The 23469-nt window shown below is 46.7% G+C and overlaps 1 protein-coding gene across 1 annotated transcript in view; it reads left to right on the plus strand.

Moving 5' to 3' along the window:
* NT5DC2 (5'-nucleotidase domain containing 2) overlaps positions 1-23469 on the plus strand; it is a 32182-nt gene that overhangs the window by 3161 nt on the left and 5552 nt on the right. Inside the window, exons 2-11 of the mRNA XM_020971473.2 lie at positions 1716-1900; positions 2242-2316; positions 5587-5642; positions 6543-6636; positions 9279-9407; positions 9978-10038; positions 10593-10695; positions 11506-11607; positions 12854-12935; positions 23168-23254. Coding sequence (XP_020827132.1) covers positions 1716-1900; positions 2242-2316; positions 5587-5642; positions 6543-6636; positions 9279-9407; positions 9978-10038; positions 10593-10695; positions 11506-11607; positions 12854-12935; positions 23168-23254 — 974 coding nt within the window. The remainder of the gene's footprint in view (positions 1-1715; positions 1901-2241; positions 2317-5586; positions 5643-6542; positions 6637-9278; positions 9408-9977; positions 10039-10592; positions 10696-11505; positions 11608-12853; positions 12936-23167; positions 23255-23469) is intronic.

Genomic DNA, 23469 nt, shown 5'->3' on the forward strand with positions numbered 1-23469 from the left:
AGGGGAACAAAACAGACTTGGAAATTCTTTTTCACTTCTTAATGCCCTCAAGCATACAGTGCTGAATATGGCCAGCCCTTTCTCCTTAGAAGTACAGATGTAGTAGAAGTGTTTGTGCCCTAAGCCCTGAGAGCCACATTTGATTCAACTACAATGAAGGGAACAAATACTTCAATCTCTAGAATATTTGTAGGTAACATAAAGTTCTCAACTAGGCTTAGAGAAGATCTGCCCCCCACCAAGTCAAACTTTTGGACCAACACACACTTAAACTACTGTAAGCCAAAGTTAACATCTTACTTAGAACAAGTTTGTAAGTGTAGGTATAAATGCTATATGATATAAGATCCAGAGCTGGGTTATCTGGTGGACAAGTGAATAGAAAAGCTATCTACCTCTTAGGACTGAACTTTGTTACATTTTGGTAATCTGTTTTACCTAAACAAACCTGCCAGCCACATCTTCTGTCTTTTTTTTCTTATGTCTTATTCATGTTGAATAGCAAATTAATGAAAAAGTAGTTTAGTTCTTATTGTGTGCCAGGCACTGTGCTGAGTAAGCACTGGAAATCTGACCTTACACACAGCTCTGTGACTGAGCACAGAGACAACAAAACACCCACTGCCCAAGCAGCTACAAATCAGGCTTTATACAGACCAAGCTTTTGGCCACATCACTGTGTGTCTTCGGACCCCAGGGGGCAAAAGCTTCCTATAGTGTCCATCTGGGGAATGGGAAAAGAGCCAGATGGCTGTCACTTAGGGAGAGATGGGAGGGAGGGCCTGAGTAATAGTTCAGCAAAGCCAGGCATCCATCTCTCACAAACACACCTACTGACTTAATTAGCAATGTTCTTGGCCAGCCTGGATACAGGGAAATGTGATCAGCAAGGGGTCTGGCTAGGAGGCTCTTAGAAGAAAATCGAATTAGAGGAGACTGTCTTGCCAGCCACTCACCTCCATCCATACTGTGGAAGTCCTACCTGTTAAATACCACTTCAGCCTTACGTGCTCTACCTCCAGGGGATTAGGGGAGCCAGATGGGAGAGAAATAAGGACACAGACCAGAAAGACCAAATCAAGCTGCAGAATAATGACAAACAGTGCCACCCTCCACCTTCACTTGTAATGTTTCTTAGACATTTTAAAATCTTGGCTGCTTGGAGGCTGGGGGCATAGAGTAAGGAAGACGGGGTAGGGAGTGAAAGGAGGTCTATGTGGATCCAGAGCCTGTTCAAACAGTGCCAGCAAAGCAACACAAGTATGGGAAAGTGCTTCAGCCAGGAGGGACCCCAGAGGCACTCTGAGTTTGGTCCCAAGTTATGAGAAAATTAGAGCCACCTACTTTATCCCGATTAGGGGAAAGTGAAGGTCAAATGATGACAGGTATTTGGGAGGATTAGAAGAACCAATGAGCCATTAACCATGTGGCTGCTCAGCACATTTTGATTCTGAAGGCCACAAAACAAGTAAGCTTGACTATCCTTTAATTAGTTTGCTAATTCTTAGCATCCAACTTATAGGTAGAAAGAAAAGCTATTTAAATGTTGGGGCAGGATCAAGAAGGGACTGAGTGGGTATTGTTGGCAGGTTTATAAATGTGTCTTTCTGGAAGAGGCAGGAGAAACTGGGGGATGGGGTGAGGTGGGAATTAAATAGCCCTTAGCTCCAGCCTTCTCAAAGGTTCAAAACACCCTGTTTCCTCCTTTCTTGCAGACCTCCTTCCTCCTGAAGTCTGTAATCTCCTTAACCCAGCTGCGATCTATGCCAACAATGAGATCAGCCTGGGGGATGTGGAGGTGTATGGATTCGACTATGACTACACCTTAGCTCAATACTCTGATTCGTTGCACTCCATGATTTTCAACACAGCCCGAGAGATCCTAATACAGCAGTATAAGGTAAAAACACTGATAGGATTTCTCTCTCCATCTCTCTTTCTCATGCCCCAGGCAGTATGCAGCTCCATATTTCCCCTATCCGTAAAGGTCCACAGTGCCCCCCCACCCCTTGTGAGCTCACATATGGTAATCAGGGTTGCAAAACAGTACCTGGATTCTGGTCCCAATGTCTGCCTCCCTGGGTGAAGGCAGCACTCTGCTCACCCTTTGCCTTTGTCCTCCACCTCTTCCCCTGTGGTTACAGTGGGACGGCACATAGCTCCATCTCTACCTATTTGTATTTAGTGTGTTGAAGTTGTCTCAGACTCATGCTGTGTCTGCTGACCCCTCTCCCCATACAGTACCCAGGAGAGATCCGAAAATATGATTACATCCCAGATTTCGCCATTCGAGGCCTACATTACGATGTGCAAAAGGTGAGTAAGGAGAGGTTATGCATCTTCCATGAGGTTCTGGGGAACAAAGCTTGGCCCTTGGAGTCAGAAGAGATCAGAGTTCAGGTCCCATCTCTGAAACCTGCTTGTTGTGTGACTATGGGCAAGATATGGGCAACCTCTCTGTGCCTCAGTCTTTTCATCTGTATGATGAGAATAATACCCACCTCCCAGGGCTGTTCTACAGATCAAATGAGATTTTACATATACATATAAAATGTACTTTGCAAAATTTAAAATTAGATATAGAAATATACAGGCATACAGGCATATAGAGATACATATGTGTGTGTACTTTATCATGTTATCATCATATCATCATCATCATCATCATTCTCCTCCCCACATTTTACTGACATCCAGCCAGTTTAGGAACTTTTCTGGAGCCTAGGTGGTATATATCTTGGAGTTGAATGTGCAGTGTGATAAGAATGGTCTTATGGTACTTTTACTATCTGGAATCTTCCAGATCCTGCTGAGTGAGTGAGAGTGTGTGTGTGTGTGTGTGTGTGTGTGTAATAGGAAGTGTTGTTGGCAAGTGTCTCCATAGCCTCTGTTCTCTGGTGAGTGACAGCCCCCTTAAGAGTGTTGCCCTTGTAACCTGTCCATTCCAGATCGTTCAGCTCCGTATCTGGCCTAAACTAGGCTAGGAGAGAGTAAGGATGTTTTTATTTTTGTTGTCAGAGACAGCTAGAGGTTGATTGTCAGCCTCAAGGACTTCTCCACAAATCAAGCCATAGAAATTCCAGGGCAGCATAGAGTTCGGGCCCCTGATGTTTCTTTCACAAGGCCTCCCCCCACCTCCCCCAGGTTCTCCCTTTCTCAAGGCTAGCTTGCGGGTCCTCCCTCTCAGGACCACAACCTCAAGATTTTTCTGTGTGTGTGTGTGTGTGTGTGTGTGTGTGTGTGTGTGTGTGTGTGTGTGTGTGCATATATTGGGGGTGGGGTAGGAAGCAATCAGGCCCTCAGTCAATATAAGTGCTTAGTCCTGTGGTTCTTTCCAAAGCTAGACAGATCAGGAAAGCAGTTGATGGTAGGATCTGATAATCTCAGTATTTAGCCTAGAGAGTGGCAGAGAACAGACCTAGGTTGTTTTTTTTTTTTTTGGTGTGTCAATCAGGGTTAAGTGACCTGCCCAGGGTCACACAGCTAGTAAGTATCAAGTGTCTGGTCTGAGATCAGATTTGAACTCACATCTTCCTGACTTCAGGGCCAGTGCTGTGTCCACTGTACCACCTAACTGCTGAGAGGATAGAAATAAGTATATGAGAAGGTGAATGTGTTGGCATTTCATGTCTTTAATCAAATGAAGGGAAGTGACTTGGACATTCAGGGGATTGACCTTTATGGAAAAGGTGCTAACCGCCCCTACGTGAACACCTGGAGCCTGGATTTCTTTAGGGTAGGCACCCCTATCACTGAAACAAATTGCTCCCCCTCTATGACTCCTTTTCATGCATAATTCTTATTCACGTTCTTCCACGGAGGGTCCACCAAATATGCTGGTGGTCTTCGTATTCTCTTCTATTAAAACATGGGGATACTAATGCACCATGTGGATTTCCAGTCGTTGTTTGAGAGATCCACCTAACGGAACAGTTAAATGGTTACTCTCCCTGGGTGAGAAAAGACTAAGGACCAGGGCACTGGAGTATGAAGCTTCAAACCTAGGTACCTCACTTTCTTCCTTCTCCTATATCTTCCATGTTCAATCAATCAATAAGCATTTCTTAAGTTTCTACTATGTACCAGGCCTTGGGGGTACAAACAAAAATTAGAGCATCTCTATCCTCAACAAACTAACATATACAAGTATAAGTATATTTTTAAAATTTTTTGAAAGTAATTTAGGAAGGAGAGGGAAAGAGTTCCTGGAATCTGGGGGGATTAGGAAAGATTTCATGAAAAAGGTACCACTTGAGGACAACTTTAAAGGAAACTAGGGATGCCAAGAGTCAGGATGATGCTGAGCATTCTGGGCACGGTGAGAAAGCAAGTGCAAGGGCATAGACATAGGAGGAGGAGCAGTATTTGTTCAAGACAGCCAAAAGGCCAGTTTGGCAAAACTGTAGAATGTAGGAAGAAGGGGTGTCTGGGGTGTCAGGGAGGACTAGCACCCCCAGTGTGAGGGTTTGTCGAGCCCTTTTCAGGGCTGCTCATCCACCTTTGCTGTCTGCCTGGCACCAAACTCTCACCTCTGGCTCCAAGAAGCATGCACAGCAGCCACACTCCAGTAAAAACCATTTCAGCCAATGGGCTAGGCCAAGGTGAGGGTTATGACAGGTCTCAAACCCATCAGTGAGCATGTGAAGAGTTCCCCTGGCAGAATGGGCAGATGAGAACAATTTGTTCCAAAGGTCATGAAGGTGACTGAAGTAGGCACTATGGTCAGAGTTTGGTCAGACATCAAAGATGTCAAGGTCATCTCAAGGTTATCCGCTGCATCCCCAGTCATTACTAGTTGTCCTAATTTTTGTCTTGCCACTGGACTTCAGTGACTCTGAAAGAGAGTGAAAGAAAGAACCACAGCTGACAACTTTGTGCAACTCTTCCTCACTTAAATCCAGTTTACCACAAGTTAAGACAGCACCCTGTGATGTCATTGGTCCTCTTCCAAAACAACAACAACAGAATGTGGGAAGGAGAATAAGACATAGTAATGCTAGAGCCAGATGATGCTTTAAATGCTCTTGTTGATGGACGTCAAGGAACAGCTGAGTGGGCTCCAGCCATGTCCTTGGCAGGGTGGCTGGTCTGCCCTGTATCCTGAGCACTGTGACCTCTTCCTCTGCCCCAGCCCTAGAAGGATTGCTCTCCTGCATTCCTAAGGGCTCTCTCTTGCTTTACATACCTTTTTAGCTCCCCTAAGGGATCCTTCTCCAGCTATTCCCCTGGGTTGTTCTTTGTCAGGGTCTGCCTTCCCTGGCTGACTGACTTAGATGAGAACTCTTGCCTTTCAAAAGTCAGCCTTGAGAAATAAGGCCTCTGAGAAATAACAGGCCTGCCAGGGCTTCCCTGTCTGTTTCTCTCTTTCCCCCAGAGAACCATGTCTTTCTTTTGTGAGTCCCCTCCCTCCCAGAGCAGGAGAGAGTCTTAACAGAGATCTGAATGGGCCAGTGATGACATCAGATAAGTGAACTGGAAAGCGAATTGTTAGCAACTTTAATAAAGAGCTTGGCTTTTAAAAATAAATTCTCCAGTAAAACTGTGGTAGGTAGTTAAGATCTATGCCTGCCTCTCTTCCTTGGCCAGAGTCTTCTGATGAAGATTGACGCTTTCCATTACGTCCAATTGGGAACAGCCTACAGGTCAGTCTGAAAGGTCTTGTTCTCAGGCCTGGGACTTGGATTAGGTTTTACACATTCTCCTTGGGGGCTTTTCATGGTTGTTGGAGGAGTGATCTTCCTTGCCTTTGGGGAAATCCCTGGCCAGAAACTGAACAGTCACAGGAATATAGGACTCAGAGTTGGAAGGGTCCTTGGAGATCATCTGGTCCAACCCCACAGAGAAGGAAATTCTTCTGGACTTCCTGGAAGTGATTTTCCCTAAGACCACAGGGGCAATAGAAACAGGACTCAAACCTAGCCCATCTGATTCCAAACCCAGTGCTCATTCTACAACATTTAGACACCGATGCTCACCTTTCCTGGCAGTTATGCCTGGACTCAGGGCCTTCTGCATACATAACACTACTCCTGTGTATGACTAATGTTCTGTCTTCAAGGCACATGTATGCACACACACATATACATACAGACAGACACACACACACACAAGCTCAGTCCGGTTCATTTTTCTAATGCAGCCTCAGCCCAGCTTGTGCATGGGTTTACATGCTGGCCTCCTCTACTGGAAGGTTTCCTGTATGAAGCTTCCTTTTCCTAGCTAAAGGAAGTCCTGAGGAGAGGAAGCGCTGAGCCCTGAGTGGCCTTCCTGCTCAGGAACCAACCAACTCTGACTCACGTTATCTGAGGTGGTAATAGAAAACTTTGTCCCTGTTGCATAATATTGTCAGATGGCTCCCCAACATTTCAAATTATTTTGCTGATTTTTTTTCTCTTTCTCTTTTTTTTTTTTTAAAAGTCTGCTATAAGGAAGGGTTCTCTGGGAGGAAGAGAGGGAAAGATACAGGGAGAGATTTCAGCAATACGGAAACAAAAGATACAATAAAAAATTTATTTTAAAAATAGAAAACTTTTTTTCTTCAGGGGTCTCCAGCCTGTTCCTGATGAAGAGGTGATTGACTTGTATGGGGGAACCCAGCACATCCCACTCTACCAGATGAGTGACTTCTATGGCAAGGTACTAGAGACAGAATAGCCCATGTGACCTGGGATTCAAAATTCTCCAGGCTCAGAAAGCGACTTATGCTTTTTATGTATCCATGTTGGACCAGAAAGCTAGGATTTGGGGATGAAGTGATTTTTCTTTCTCATGTGCATGCCTAAAGCCATACTGGAAGCTTAAATTTCACATCCAGCCTCCACCCACCCTGAAAAGTGGTCCTACTTTGGTTTGGGAGATGCTAGGGCAAACCAGTGCATTATTTATATTTCCAACTAATCCCCAGGCCTCTGGGGGGAGGGGAGGCAAGTTGTTACCCAGGCCCCTTGACCCCGCTGATTTCACCTAGGGGCCAAATTCAGTGACTGAGAAGGAAGTCTTTGATGGTCCTGGGAAAAAAAAAAAACTATGCCCTTTCCCACATCTGGAGTATAATCCTTACCTTTGACCTTAAGGAGCTAAAGGATTATCATATTCTCTCCTAAGAATGTGATATGTAAAACATGGCAGCAATTCAATCAGAGTGGGAAACTTTGAGAGCTTGATCAGACTGGCTGGCCTGTCTGTGTTGGTGGAGTCTGGGGGCACTGACTACAGGCACAGGGTCAGTTCTTTCTGCCATCTAAGGGAGAGGAAGGCATTATGGGTAAAATACTCCTGTGTGGGTAAGGCCAAATACTGTTGGAGGCTTAGCTTTTCCCAAGCTTGACTAAGCTCCCTGGGGAATACGGGTCCCCAGTTATGTTCAGGGGACCTTAGCACATTTGGGGAGCCAAACTGGAAGCCTTGTAAGCTAAGATGGTCTGATATGTGCTAGAGCTGCCCTTAGCCCCTAAGCCAAGCAGACTGGGAAGTCGGTGACAGTTCTATACCTGTCTACCTGCCTACCATCCTGTAACCCTACAGCTCTGTAAGGGCTAGAAACAGAAATGTTAATAACTGTCTTATTACTTCTTCATCTCCCCAGCTGATGAACCTTGCTCTCTTTTTGTGAGGTGGGAGAAGGAAAATGTTGCTTACTGCTAAAACTTTAGTCCTTAGCTCTTGGAGGTGGCTTTATACTGCCTGTCACTAATACTAAGCTAAGTCAGGATGGAATGAAATGCCACATAGTTGGCAGCATTAGTCTTTCCTGTTGTTTCATAGCAAACAACTCCCCCACCCCTGACCCCTTGACCCTGCCCCTGAGTTATTACCCAGGGCTCCATGGCCAGGGTTCTTTCACCCTGACCTGAAAAATGCCCCTAGAATCACGAGCCCTCACCCTGCCCTTGAGAGCATAACCTGGTTGCCCGTCTGTCCAGGCTTTCCCAGCCACTTGGTTCATCTCTGTCGGTCTTCACTCTGCCCTATTGGACAAATCCTGTGTTTGCCCTCTTGAGAATGAATACCTTAAAAGGAAGAGCCACACCTTCTGCTTTGTGTTCCCCATGGTACCAGCAGCCAATAGATTATGGAAACATTTGCTCAGGCTGGTTAAGAGTTTGTGGGCCCTTCAACTTTGTTAGGAGTAAGAGAAAGGGGACATTTCTGCCTTTGGGCCAACAGAGTCTGTGTTTTGACCACAAAGTGGTCATTCCCTTCTGACCAAGGGATTCTCTAGCCCTGGGACTTTTTTCACTGTCAGGCTTTTCCCCACCCCTGTCTTTGGGAGACGGTTCTCAAGATCTAGCAACAAGTATTTATTGAGTGCTAGGCATACAAGGACAAAGAACGAAAAACCAACTCTACTCACTAGACCTTACAGTCTAATGGGAGAGACAAGTGCATATCTAAGTATAGTCAGTATAGTAAGTAAATCTAAATAGAGGCACTGTGCTAAAGTAGAGGCAGTCTGGAAGGGAGGGTCTAGCGTTGCAGGGATCAGGGAAGTCTTCATGCAGAAGATGGAGCCTGAGCTGCATTGTAAAGGAAGAGAAAGACTCCCATGAGGCAGAGATAAGGAAGGCACGCATTGAGGGATGATGCAAAAGCATCAGAGGTGAGGGACAGAATAGACATGTGAGGAACAGATAGATATGTAAAGAACAGAGAAGATCCTATTTTGGCCAGAGTATAGGAGGGAGAATAATGTCCAATGAGGCAGGAAAGAGAGGATGGGACCAGGCTGGGAAGGGCTTTAAAACTAAACAGGAGGTTCAGGAGTACACATGTGAGTGTAGCTGTGCTGGAACCTCCAAACACTCACATGTGTGTGTACACATACGCTTAATCCAAAGAGATGTGAGAGAGCAGCAGGACAGGTAACCTGGCCCCTGTCCTTGGGGGACGCCGAGAAGGGAAGCAGTAACTGAAAACAAGCTGCTGAGTTGGTGCAGTGAGGTGTGAAAATGGATACACACGTGCTCAGATGACCACGGGCGAGACTGAGTGTTTAACAAATACTGTTTCATCAGTACTTCCCTCCTCATTTGGAGAGGGGGCTAGGAGAATTCAAATATACAGATTAGGAAAAGGTCAGATGGTTCTCATAAATCCAGAGGACCTAGGAGAGCTTCCTCTTCTAGATTTGGGAAGAGAGGAAGATGTGGTCAGAGTTGAGGCCTCTGACGTTGCTTCCAGCCTGAACTCTATGTAGAACCTTTCCTTCCTCTTTTCCCTCACCTCTAGATATTGAGTTCTCTTCTGACTCTCAGACCTAGCCTCCTTCCTTTCCTCAGGGCCCCTCCATCAAGCAGTTCATGGACATCTTCTCTCTTCCTGAGATGGCTCTTCTCTCCTCTGTGGTTGACCACTTCCTTGCCCAAAGCCTGGAGTTTGACCAGACTCACCTCTACAAGGATGTCTCGGTGAGGAGTGAATCCTGGAGTGGGGCCTTCAAGAAGGCCTGGATGTGCCCACTACCCCTGCCCCCTCCCTGCCAAAAAGACCTGCCAGCAGCAGCTGTGGAGTCATTTTTGTGGGAGGAGGTCATTTTAAATTGGAGGCAGAAGCTAGAGCAGGGGGTGGGGAGTGGCCCAAACTGGCTGTCAGGGCCATCCCTGGAGGTGGCAGTGCTGAGAAAACTGGCCCAAGAATCCAGACAGAGCCTGCTATGGCCCCAAGATGATCAATCAAAAGGACTTTGCCTCCTCTGCCCCCATGCTTCAGGGGTATGAAGGGCTGAAGACTTCAATCCTGCTCCTGGAGGGCTCATGGGCCACTTAGCAAAATTCCATGAATGTCCCACATCTTTTCCCCAGTCAAACTCTGGGTCCTTTTGTGGTCTGGGCGTAAGGTTCCCAAGAGATATCCAGGTTCCTTAGCAGCTTCTGAGGCAGGATGGGGAGAAAACATAGGAGATAATCCTGCCCCTTGATACAGAGACAAGAAAGTCCCCAAGCCCTGGTAGCTTAGAAGCTGATGTTCATGCCCTCTAGGATGCCATTAGAGATGTCCACGTCAAGGGCCTGATGTACCAGTGGATTGAGAAGGACATGGGTAAGCAGACCCCACTGTAATGTTGGGTAGGCCCTTGGGCCTCTCCATTAAGTCCCAGGTCTCCCCAGGCCCTTCACTTAGACCCATATGTGGGGACTTGAAAGGATAGAATTTGCCTTCAGGTCACAGTTGGGCCATCCTTGGCAAGTTCTGCCCTCTTCCAGAGGTCCCTCTCCCAGGTGTGCAAGGTTCTCTTCTGCCCTCTGGCCTATAGCACAGTGAAGCAGTCAGGGATAGAGAAGCTTTCTCTGGCCTCTCCCAGGCCATTCATAAGTCTTTCTGAAGCAGCAAAAGGTGCTTGTAGAACAAACAGGACCCTGCCCACAGGGAACCTGGAGTCTGGTCTGAGAAATAGGACCAGTCCAAATGCAGTTAACCTAAGCAGCTCTCTTACAATTGCACATTAGGGAAAGTGTAGCTCAGAATTAGGACAAAGAGAAGGCTACGCTAATCCAGGAAAGCTTCTTGGAGAATGAAGCGCTGGACATAAAGTCAAGGAGTCCTGGCTGAGCAGGGCATTGACCAGCCCACACTGGCCCTCCATTCTCTTCCAGAGAAGTACATACTCCGTGGAGATGAGACACATGCTGTCCTGACCCGCCTCGTCAACCATGGCAAGAAGCTTTTCCTCATTACCAATAGTCCCTTCAGCTTTGTGTGAGTCTCCTCCCCATCTCAGTGTCTGGCTCAAGGGAAGCCTGGTAAATGAATGAAAACTCTGACAAGTAATAAAAGCTTGTTTAAAACAAACAAACAAAAAACCCCCAAAAACAGAAACCTCCCAGATATGAAGGAAGCTGGATTCAGAATCCAGAGGCCTGGATTATTTTTTCTCTGTCCAAAGGAGAATCAGGCCCACCTGGGACCCTTCCTCTCCCTATAGAATTGGGAAAGAACTTGGCAGCTGGCTTTCAGGACTGCCTTCCCTGACCATGGTGGGGTACCAGCAGCATGCCCAGCTGAGGAGTGGACAAGCAGTGGCTTGGCCTCCTGAGGAGAACCCTTACTCTTCCACTTCTTGCCCCTGAAGTCACACAACTAGACGGATAGTTCAGCATTTCAAGGACCCTCTTTTCTGTAGGAGGTCTACACTCTACTACCACCCTACCTCCCTATGTGCAGCCCCATAGTTGGGGAGGGGAAGGGACCAGCTCTGATATAAGGAGTCAGAAGAAGACAAGGACAAACTTCTCCAGGGAATGCCCAGACCTTCTCTCTAGGGGAACGAAATGCCCAAACCCCAGCCTCACTGGAGATTCTAGCACCAGGTTCCTCTCACTTGACAATTCAGCTCAATTATCTCAATGGGATTAGTGGAGGTGGGGAGGGGGAAGGTGTGTGTGTGGGGGGGTGTTGTGCACCCTCAGTTGCTACATCTTTGTCCCCTGATTTCCCTTCTCTTTTTAAAATATTCTTTTTCCTTTTCTTTCTCTTTCCTTCTCTGACACTGCATGCTGTCATCCTCAGGAACAAGGGGATGAAGCACATGGTGGGCAAGGATTGGCGAGATCTTTTTGATGTGGTCATCGTCCGAGCTGACAAGCCAACCTTTTTCACAGATAGGCGCAAGTAAGCTGGGCACTGTCTGGGGGTCCCCAATTTTCCTCTCCTTCTCTAAACATCTGCTGGAGAACTGAGTCTCTTAAAAACACAGGCTCTAAACTGGAGGGTGGGAGGCGAGGTATGGAAAGGAGGTGAGCACAAAGGATGAGTCCCATGTGGCTGGCCCTGCCATCTTTGTGATGGCAGGTCACTGAACCCATGGGGAGGGCTCAGGTCTCTGCTCTGCCTTCTTTCCCTCTCCCTCAGAAAAAGGAAATGCTGTCCTGCCTAGAGGGTACCTGGCAGATCCCCCCTGGTCCTTTGTATGTGAGTCTAGATATAGATAGATAGATAGATAGATAGATAGATAGATAGATAGATAGATAGATAGATGGATAGATAGATAATCTAGACCTCTCTAGGAAGAGGATTAATGAATATTTGTTTATGAATATAGCTTAATGAATAAAAGTTTCTTATCCAACCTGAGTGCTGGGTGGTGGTTCTGGCTCCTTTCTCCCCTAAGGCTTCTGTGCTTTTGAGTCCCACCCTTAGAAGGTGGAGACCAGCCTATTATAGCTCCGTCTCCTGGAATGAATAGGAAGGAGCACAAATCCTCCTCCAAGCAGCCAAGTCCCCAGAACATGGCCCTGCTGGCCCCTGGGAACTGGGCCCATTTCTCTTCATGCACTTCTCAGGTGAGCCACCCTTCACCCTAGGGGCATAGGCACCCCAGCTCCAAACCTTCTGGCTCTAGCACTGGCCCTGAGGAATCTGGGGAAATGTGACTTGCATCCCATCTTCCCTTCAGTCTCAGCTAGGGCTGATTTCCTCTTCCTTTTTGGCTCTGAGAGAAAAGAGGAAGTGAGGACTGGGGTGAGTCTAAGGCACAGCTGACAGAGCAGACTGTTCACCATGCGTGGCACAGCTGGGCAGCCCTGCTGTCTGTGGGCTACTTGACCTTTGGGCCAAAGGGTTGGGTGGGCCCGTCGGCTTCATCCTGTTTACACTGGAGAGGAAAGTACTTCCCAGGCTCTTTGGTGTTTGTCTTTGGAACTGTCTGTCCGTAGGGTCACGATGGCTGACCTCTATGGGCTTGCTTTGTAGAACAGTATGAAGCTTTCCCTAGGTAGCAGCACCATTGTCATTATCCTTTCTGAATTTCAGAATCACTCATCGAGGCTTCATATCTGGTGGGTTCCCTGGGCCGTCCTGGTGACTCAACCAGTTTGTCTTCTTTTTTCTCCCCATCTATCCCCTCTTTCCACCCCAGGCCTTTTAGAAAACTGGACGAAAGTGGCGTACTCCAGTGGGACAAAATCAACCACTTGAAAAAGGGAACAATCTATCGTCAGGTAAGATGGGCGGACCAGATGATCTCTTTCTGTTCTAAATAAGCAACCAGTAGAGAAGGAGTAAAGAAGTCCACTTGTGTCCACAGTGGCACCCGGTGGTCAGGCATGTGTGAAAGATAGCATGAAGGCGTTGGGACAGGTCTCCATGGACCCATGGCAGACAGAGGTCCCTTTTTCATTCCTGTTAGGGAAGAGTGATAAATATAGGCATATAAGTCCTTCCTGAATTTGGGGACTTTCTGAAAAGGCTGAGGGTGACCACTGGAACTGGATTCTTAAAGAGTATGACACCTGTCCTGGCTACTCCTTCCACACCTGGAAGACTGGCCAATCAACCAAGCAATAAGCATTTATTAAGCATCTCCTATATGCCATGCACTATGCTAGGCACTGGGGGCACAGAACAGAAGTGAACCACTCAAGGAGCTTGTGGTCTAACAGATACAAGATAACCTTAATGGAGAAGGCACCAGCAGCTGGTGGGACCAGGAAAGTTCTCCTATAGAAGTTATCATTTGACTTGAGTCTTAAAAGGAACCAGGGATTCCAAGAGGCAAAGATGGGAAAGAAGTGTATTCCAGGCCTGGGAGATGGCGAATGTAAATGCATGGGAATAGGAGGTGGAACCTTGTACGTCAAGAACAGGAAGAAGGCCAATTTGACTGAACCACAGAGTGCATAGCCAAGCTTAGGCCTTAGGATGGCCAGAGACTTGAGGTCGAGAATGCAAAGTCGGGGGTAGAGGAAGTGAGAGAGATCGCCTTCTGGGGGGTGTGGAGAAGGGCTCACTTTCAGTTCTACTCTGCTAAGGTGGTCTTCAGATAAAATGAGGGTGCTGTCCCAGCCTGACCTGCAGATCCCTGCCCCCACCCCCCACCTCCAGCTCAGCTCAAAAGATCAGCCTTCTAGGAGCCACACTGACCCAGCCTCTAACCAGCAGGTCCAGGATCTGGCCTCAGTGTTAACGGGCTGTTACATAGAATGTGACCCTGGAAAATAAATAGGGAAGCTAACTCCCCTTCATTAGAGTCAGGTGGATGGTTTGGTTTGCTCCCAGGGAGGGAAGGAGAGTTGGCAAACAGAAGTAGTAGGAATGATCCCCTGGGTGGATTGAGGTTTCATAATGGGTTTAACTGGACCTAAGTGGCACTAAACAAAGGGGATTAACAAGGTTAGTCTAGGTCAGGAATTCAGACCAGCTTCCAACAGTCCCAAGGGGCCTCCGATCTCTAGCCTTCAATCTGAGAGAGGTAGGGTGTTAAAAGAAAGGGTTAGTGCCTGAGCCTGACATGCAACCCCTGGAGACCAGAACATTGCAGATCTCCCCTCGTGGGAAATGAGGCACCTGGATCCTCGAGGCTTCCCCTGCCCTGAGGTAAAGGAAGAATCTCTGTAAGGATGTGAAAGCCCATCCCATGGCAGAGGGGAGAAGGCTCCAGACAGGGCCTCGGCTCTGCCTGATAACCTGGCCCTTTTGTATGTCCTGAGGAGATGTCAGTCTTTAGAAAAGTTGTTGGAAAAGGCAATGGCATTGTCACTGTACGAGGTGTTAGAAGGTTTACAAAGCTTTTTAAATACAGTTCATCTGCTAGCCACAGAGGACAGCCTCAGCAACAGTTTAGCAGGTCCTACGGAGACATTCCTGGGTTGAGGACAGACCTGTAGTCTGAGCTCCACCCTGACAGCTCGTACGATCAACAGAAAATTGATGTCCCATCCCTTTGTTCACTGTAAAAGTCCTTGGTCTTAAGCCTCGTCCCAGCTCCATTTCCTTGGACCATTTTCCCCCCAGACTGTATTCCAGGGAATCCTGGTCTTTTGCACAGTATGTGTTTGGATTCAGTTAGAACATTTTAGTGCTAGCGATATTTTTCATACCATAATTTTAGCTTAAATGAAAGGTGTACTACATGATGTAGTGGAAAGAGGGCTGGCCCTGTAGGCAGGGAGACCTGGGTTCAAGTCTTGCCTCTGACACATACTAGCTGTGTAGCCATGAGCAATTAAATTAATTAGTTTTTCAGTGTCTGAGGCTATAAATTACAGATAAGTTGATAGTGGACATCAGTAGAAGGAGAAATTTCCATGCCTAGAAGTTCCCCATATCAATGAAAGATTAGGTCCAGGCAAAAAAATTAATACATTACACATACATATTATGTGCTTACTATTTGCAGCAATCTTTGCCGTGAAAATGTCCACCATTGTCTCTAATGCCTCCATTATTTCTTCAACTTCCCTTTATCCCAGGAGAGTCTGATGGCAGAGAATGCTCCAGATCACTTTGTAGGCTCTAGCAGTACATTTCAAGACCAAACCTGACCTCTCTTCCAAACTGGCTATTTCTACACAGAGCCCAGCTGACCCTCCAGGCACCCAGACTCCCAACCTCCCTATCATGCATCTCACTCACACTCAACCCACCCATCCAATCTGTTGCTACATCTGCCACTGTCTCTCAGCCACCCAACTTCCCACCAAGTCAAACTCCCACTAAACTCACTCTACCTTTATCAGGAGTGAATCCCTTGATATATCATTATTTTCTCCACTATCTCCTCTCTCTCATGTTAACTTCATGGGCCTCTAGACCCAGGCTGGACCCCAAGTTCTAGAAGTTTTCATATTTCATTAGCTCCCCTCATAGGATCCTTTCCTCTGCACTCCCTCATCCCCAACCTCCCACTATCCCATTGTCCCTTAGTAACCCCCATTATCCAATATCTCCCCTAGAGCTAGCCTCAAAACCAGGAAGACCAGGGTTCAAGGCCAACTTCTGATCCATGGTGTCTGGGCTCACACTGCTCTAGAAACTTCTCTGAGATCCTAGATTGCAGAGAAGGTGACAATCTGCATAGGTAGGGAGAGATTCTTCACCCAAGTGTTCCCTATATCAATGAAATCACAGGTCCAGTTCCTATTCCTAAGCTTATCCCCTACCCTTGCTCCTGAGATGCTAAATGTCTCTCGAAGAGTTGCAGTTCAATTCAACATTTATGAAATGCCTACTGTGTGCAAGAATGACCCCACTCTAGCTACAGGGAAACAAAACAGGCCCTGCCCTCAAGGAGCTTAGATTGCATTGGGAAAGGGGGGGAGAGGAACACATACACAAATAAGCAAATACAAGATAATAATAGGAAGAAGAAGGAGGAGGAGGAGAAGGAGAAGAAGAAGAAGGAGGAGGAGGAGGAGGGAGTGGGCAGGATGATGCCCACTGAAAAGCTAATTTCAGCCTCCATAGAAGTATGGCACATGAATAACTCCATGCTCCTCTTAGCCATTCCCTATCTTATTCTTTTCCTCTCCCATCACCCTTTCACACCCTCTAGCAGATGACTGATCACCTCGACATCACTGCAAAAGCCAGGGGTTTTCACAAGTGAGCTCCCTCAATTCCCCACTTTCCATTCCTCAAAACCTCTCAGCTCTTACACCTTCTCTTTCTTTCTTGTCATACAAGAGGGATCCCAGTTCCTCACTGAGAAGAATCCTCCCTGTGCTACTGACTATTCTTTGTTGGTGGTTTGGTTTTTTTTTTGAGGGGGGAAGGCAATCGAGGTTAAGTGACTTGCCCAGGATCACACAGCTAATTAAGTGTCTGAGGCTGGATTTGAACTCAGGTCTTCCTGACTTTAGAGCCGCTGCTCTATCCACTGTACCACCTAGCAGCCACTTAGCTATTCTTTTTATTATTCCCTTCTGCCTCCTGATAGGACCTTGTCCCAGCAATTCGCCCCTCTCTGTTGCACATTTCCAATCTCTCCCTCTACAACCTCCTTCCTGCCTCCCTATAAACATATTCAAGTCTCTCTGACCCTTAAAAAAAAAAACCTCTTCCTTGACCCTCCTATCTCTTCTCCTTCACTGCCAAATTTCTTGAAAAAAACAAAATTGTATGTGCCCAATACTGCTAAGCAACAAGATGACCCAAGGGATAGGATCCTGGACTGGGAGATTAGAGGACCAGAGTTCGAATCTTCAGACACTTACTAGCTGTGTGACCTTGGGCAAGTCACTTAGTTCTCTCAGCCTCAGTGTCTTCATCTGTCTAATAATGGTACCGACCTCACAGAGTTGTTGTGAGGATCAAATGAAATAACATATAAAGTGCTTTGCAAACCTTAAAGCACTATTATTATTTTTTTAAATTAATTTATTTACTTTTAGTTTTCAACATTCACTTCCACAAGATTTTGAGTTCCGAATTTTCTCCCCATCTCACCCCTCCCCCACCCCAAGACAACGTGCGTTCTGAATACCCTTCCCCTCATTTGCCCTTCCTTCCATCTCCCCCCCATCTTCTCTTATCCCTTTCCCTTTCTGTTTTCCTGTAGGGCAGGATAGATTTCTATACCCATTGCCTGTATATCTCATCTCCCAGTTGCCTGTGAAAACAACTTTTAACATGTGTTTTTAAAACTTCGGGCTCCAGATTCTCTCCCTCCCTCCCTCCCCGCCCACCCTCATTGAGAAGGCAAGCAGCTTGATCAGGTTGTACGTGTGTAGTCATGCAGGACACGTCCGTAGTAGTCATGTGGTGAAAAACTGACTCCATTTTCCTTCATCTTATCCCGCCCCCCGTTATTCTATTCTCTCTTTTGACCCTGTCCCTCCTCAGAAGTGTTTGCTTCTGATTACCGTCTCCCTCAATCTGCCCTCCCCTCTATCATCCCCCTGCTCTCTTGTCCCCTTCTCCCCCTGTTTTCCTGTGGGGTAAGACAGATGTCCACACCCAATTGAATGTGTATGTTATTCCCTCCTTAAATCAAATCCAATGAGAATAAGACTCACTCATTCCCTCTCACCTTCCCCTACTTCCCCTCCACTGTAAAAGCCTTTTCTTGTCTGCTTTACCTGAGATAATTTACCCCATTCTACCTCTCCCTTTCTCCTTCTCCCAGTATAATTCTCACTCACCCCTTAACTTTATTTTTTAGATATCATCCGTTCATATTCAATTCATCCTGTGCCCTCTGTCTATATATGTTCCCTCCAACTACCCTGATACTGACAGAGGTCTCATGAGTTACAAATATCATCTTTCCATGCAGGAATGTAAACAGTTCAACCTTAATAAGTCCCTTATGATTTCTCTTTCTTGTTTACCTCTTCATGCTTCTCTTGAGTCTTGTATTTGAAAGTCAAATTTTCTATTCAGCTTTGGTCTTTTCATCAAGAATGCTTGAAAGTCCTCTATTTCACTGAATGTCCATTTTTTCCCCTGAAGGATTATACTCAGTTTTGCTGGGTAGGTGATTCTTGGCTGTAATCCTATCTCCTTTGGCCTCTGGAATATTATATTCCAAGCCCTCCAGTCCCTTAATGTAGAAGCTGCTAAATCTTGTGTTACCCTGATTGTGTTTCCACAATACTTGAATTGTTTCTTTCTGGCTGCTTGCAATATTTTCTCCTTGACCTGGGAACTCTGGAATTTGGCTACAATATTCCTAGGAGTTTTCCTTTGTGGATCTCTTTCAGGAGGTGATCAGTGCGTTCTTTCGATTTCTATTTTACTCTCTGGTTCTAGAATATCAGGGCAGTTTTCCTTTGAAAGATGATGTCTAGGCTCTTTTTTTGATCATGGCTTTCAGATAGTCCAGTAATTTTTAAATGATCTCTCTTGGATCTATTTTCCAGGTCAGTTGTTTTTCCATGAGATATTTCACATTGTCTTCTATTTTTTCATTCTTTTGGTTTTGTTTTACAATGTCTTGATTTCTCATAAAGTCACTAACTTCCATTTGCTGCATTCTAATTTTTAAGGAAGTATTTTCTTCAGTGAGTTTTTGGACTTCCTTTTCCGTTTGGCCAATTCTTCTTTTTAAGACATTCTTCTCCTTATTGGCTTTCTGGACCTCTTTTGCCATTTGGGCTAGTCTATTTTTTAAGGTGTTATTTTCTTCAGTATTTTTTTGGGTCTCCTTTAGCAAGCTGTTGACCTGTTTTTCATGATTTTCTTGCATCACTCTCATTTCTCTTCCCAGTTTTTCTTCTACTTCTCTTACTTGCTTCTCAAAATCCTTTTTGAGCTCTTCCATGGCCTGGAACTGATTCATATTTTTCTTGGAGGCTTTGGATGTAGGAGCTTTGGCTTAGTTGTCTTCTCCTGGTTGTATATTTTGATCTTGTCACCAAACAAAGATTCTATGGTTTGCTCATGTTCCCAGTCAATTACTTGAGTTTTAAACTCTTTGTTAAGGTAGGAGTCTGCTTCCAATGTGGAGAATGTACTGTCCCAAGCTTTGGGGATTTTGTGCAGCTGTTTTCAGAGATACTTCTAGGGACCTGTAAATTCTCAGTTCTTCCAAGGTGGTACAATTAAGGGTGAGGTGTTTACTCCTTTCCTGGCCTGTGCTGTGGTCTATGAGTGACCACAAGCACTCTTTTCTGCCTTGGAACTGTGAGGACATTCCTTCTTTACCTCTTCCATTACAAGCTCTCCCATGCCAGTGCTCCTCCTTGTCCCAGGACCACCACCCAGAACTGTAACTCAGATCCAAGCATGGGCAAAGCAAGAGAATCCTGCCTCAGCACCAGCAAAGAGATCCCTGCAATCCACCTCTGATTAGCCACTGGAGTCCCCCTCAGTCTGTGGGCCGAGAGCTCTGGAAGCAGCCACCACCCTGGGGCTATACTAGGACGATGGCTGGGACTAAGCTTCTCTCTCATTGTGGTCCAACAGACCTTTCCTACTGACCTTCTAAGTTGTCTTTGGCATTTGTGGATTGAGAAGTCTGGAAACAGCCACAACTGCCCATGATTCAGTCCCCTGAGGCCTGCTCCAGGTTCACTGAGGCCTGTTTTTCCTGTGCGCCCACACTGAACTGCACTCCTCTCCCAGCTCAGTGCAATAGCCATTTCCAATCAACCATCCAGGTTGTCTTAGGCTGGAAATTTGTTTCACTTTGTCTTTTTGTGGGTTCTGCTGCTCTATAATTTGTTTAGAGCCATTTTTTACAGGTATTTGGAGGGGTTGGGTGGAGAGCTCAAGCAAGTCACCGCTTTTACTGTGCCATCTTGGCCCCCACTATTATTTCTTACCACCCTTTCTCTCCTTAGCCCTTTGCAATTTAGCTTTTTATCCAATCCTTCCCTCTGAAGCTTATTCTAAGATCATCATTAACCTGAAAAATCACTCAACTTTACCTCCTTGTAGCACTTGACAATGTCCATTGTCTTCTACTGGACGCTTTCTCCTCCTTGTGACAAACTCACACACCCTAAAGATCTTCTTCTACTTCTGTTTCCCTTCTCTGTCTTCTCCATTGTCTTCTTTCCAACAGGGATCCTTTAAGGGGCACTAGGGTTCCCTAAACTTCTGGCCTTGGGCCTTGTGTCTCCTCCCATTACATTCTCTTCCTTAGCATCTCCTCTGCTGCTGTGTGGCTTCCACTTCCTTCTCTCTGCAGATTCCCCTCCCTGCCCCAATCTTTATTTCCAGCTTTGACCCCTTCTGAGATCCAGGCTGGTATTTCTAGCTGCCTCCAGGACATCACTTAGCCTCCCTCCTCATTTCCCTATTTCTAGCCATACTGCCATCACTACCCAGTCTCCCAGTAGAACATCCTTGGGGTTATCCCTGACATCTCCTTCTCCCTCCTCTTCCACATTAAGCCCATTTTGATTCTCTCTCTGATATCTGCCATATCCATCTCCTTTCCCCTCTGTTTGTATTTCCACCTTTCTAGTATGAATTCTCATTACCATCTGCCTGAAATAGTCTTAAATAAAGGTCTTGCTACTCCATCTCTCTCTCTCCACACACCCGACCACAATCATTCCAAATAGCACTGCTAGAATGAATGCTCTTCTATCTAGATCTGTTGAGAAATCTTCAGCAGCTCCCTATTGTCCCCTGAGTTCCATTCAGATGTCCTGGCCAGGCCTTCAAGGCCCTCCCCAGCCTGGCATTTCCAGACCTTTCCCTTGTCATGTAACACATGGTGTCTCAGAAGCCTCTGTATAGATTGAGCTTTAATAGCTCAAAACAGCACAAAGACTTTGGGGATGGGTCATCCTCTATTACTCTTTTCCTTACTACAGCACTTAGCACAATGCCTGTGTTGTGACCTAGGGGTGCTAGGAACCCCAAAATTCAAGGGCAAAAGGCACAGATCTGCCCCCAAAAGAATTTGACTCAAGATTTCTTTCAGAGACAAGGTTTATTATGACTCTAACACAAGTGAGCCAGATTTTAAGAATCTGAGCATTTGGTAGATATAAGACCAACCTTTTTATAGGGAAAAAGATTTGTGGGAAGATTTGGATGAGATCAAGGAGTGGCCAATAGCTTGGGGTGGTCTGGAGGTAACAGACTAGGAAGGGCTGGGCTGGGTCAGAGGTAACAGAGAATTGAAGGTTGGGGCTGGATCAGAGCCCCAATTAAAGGACAGTCAAAAGGATTATTCTAGAATGAGCTGATGCCTCAAGCAAAGGCCAGGGATTGGGCCATATGAGAAAGTTCTAGGGCTGGGTTCCCGAAATTCATAGGGAAGTCCAAAGGGGGAGGGGCATCCAGAGCCCAGATCCCATCATCTGGCACATAATAGACACTTAATACATGTTTATTGATTGATTCCTTACTCCTGGACCAAACTGGGCTCCTGTTTCAAAGCATACACTGGGCTTCCCCCTCTCCCCATCCCTAGTCCCTGAATGCCTTCCTTCCCTGCCTTCCTAACCCTCAGACCCACCTCAGATACTCTTTTCTCTGTGAAGCCCTCCCTTATTTTCCCCTTGCATGTCACAATCTTCCCTCCTGAGACCTCATATTAAATGCTTTGTTTTATGCTTCTCTAATGTATTCCTATTCTAGTAGGTATTAATAGTTACCTAAATATTATTCCCTCTCCTCAACTGTAAGCTCTCTGAGAGTAGGGACCATATCTTATCTAAACTTTGTATCTACCCCGGCACCTAGCACAGTCTTTTGTATTCAGAAGGTAGACAGGGTGTGTGTGTGTGTGTGTGTGTGTGTTTGCACATGCTTGTGTGCATGTGAGCACACACCACACAGGACAAGAGGAGGGGCCTGGCTGCATGGTCTCTGTCAGGGTCAGAGCTGGATTTGCCATGGGAAAGCTGGTGTGGGAAAACTTTGAGCAAGATTTCTCTGCCTTGAGGTGTAAAATGGCAGGACAGGCCTTGGGACTAGCCAAGAAAGAAGAGACAGGCTCTCCATTTATTTTGTAGCTGTTTCTACCTTCCTAGCTATCCCAGAAGGAAGGATGGGATGGATTTGATGCCTATAGCACACATAGGGGCCTGGCAAACTTTAAAAGGCTGCCCATGTCTGCCTCAGTCCTCTCCCAGGTTCCATACAAGTGAACAAGTGTTCTGGGTGGCCTCCAGTCAGCTTGGTGGCTTTCCCTGAGGCCAAGGATTGTGGAGGGGCTACTGTGGGAGAGGCTGGGTCACTCACCACCCCATGTCCTGCCCATGCCCCCCCTTACTCTGTGGAATGTAGCATTTAGCCCAGAGGCTGGTTTGTGTGAAGCCCTGGCTTGCCTCTTTCCCACGAACTTGATTGTAGCTTATTCTGGGACAGAAATTGAGTATGTAGGGAGAGCCTGCACTGGGGAGCTTTCCTCTGGCTCCTCGGCCTTCTCTGAGCTAATAGGAAGCTTGCGAGAAAGAAGTTCAGACTCATGGCACTGAATAGCATCAGGCAGTTCTCATATCCTCCCCAGCCATCTGAAGGTGCCAAGGAAGATCTTTCCTGAGAGTTACAAGGCATTTTTCTACCCATGGACACTTCCCCTGTGGCTTTCTGGTGGGGAGGCAGCTTCCCAGTGCCCCCAGGGTCCCAGGATAGGGGGGAATGGGGGCTTCTATTAACCTGTCGGGAAGAAGAAATGCCAGTTTCCTTCTTAGATCAGCTGATGACCTGCTCCCAGGACGGAGGAGGTCTGGAGGGGGGCTTGGGAAAAGGCAGCTGGGTTCCCTGGGGTTTGGGACCTCAAGGACTCAGAGTTATCAGTCTTTTCGTGGAATTTGAGGTGACAGAGCTCAGGGCAAAGGCTACTGCCTGGGAACAGCGAGTTCTGGACCCTAAAAGCCAGCCGGCACCCAGGATTACAGGGCCTGAAAGGAGCTGAAGCCCATGAAAGAACACAAGCCAGAGAAGAGAGCCTGGCGGTGGGGGTGGGGATTGATGAGTTTGGCAGGGAGGGTCTCAGGGCTGGCCCTGAACTGTTGCACTGTTAACTCTAAACTTGTTTTACTTTCAGGGAAATCTGTTTGACTTCCTACATCTGACAGGATGGCGGGGGTCCCGAGTGCTATATTTTGGAGATCACCTCTATAGTGACCTTGCAGTGAGTAAACACCTTCCCCCTTTATCCCCTTGTGTTCCCCCTAACCCCAAACCGTCCCTGTGCTTAGCATGTATGATGGATTCCCTTGGCTACCGGGCAAGCAGGCATCAACTATTTCGGTAGCTCCTGTCCTGCAGACAATGTGGGAAAGGACCTGTGGGGTAAGGGAGCAGAAGGGACCAGAGCTCAAGGCCTGGCATGACCTCCTGGCTGTT

Source organism: Phascolarctos cinereus, unplaced genomic scaffold, assembly GCF_003287225.1.
Source record: "Phascolarctos cinereus isolate Bilbo 61053 unplaced genomic scaffold, phaCin_HiC Scaffold_4;HRSCAF=312, whole genome shotgun sequence".
In the NCBI taxonomy this organism is placed as follows: Eukaryota; Metazoa; Chordata; class Mammalia; order Diprotodontia; family Phascolarctidae; genus Phascolarctos; species Phascolarctos cinereus.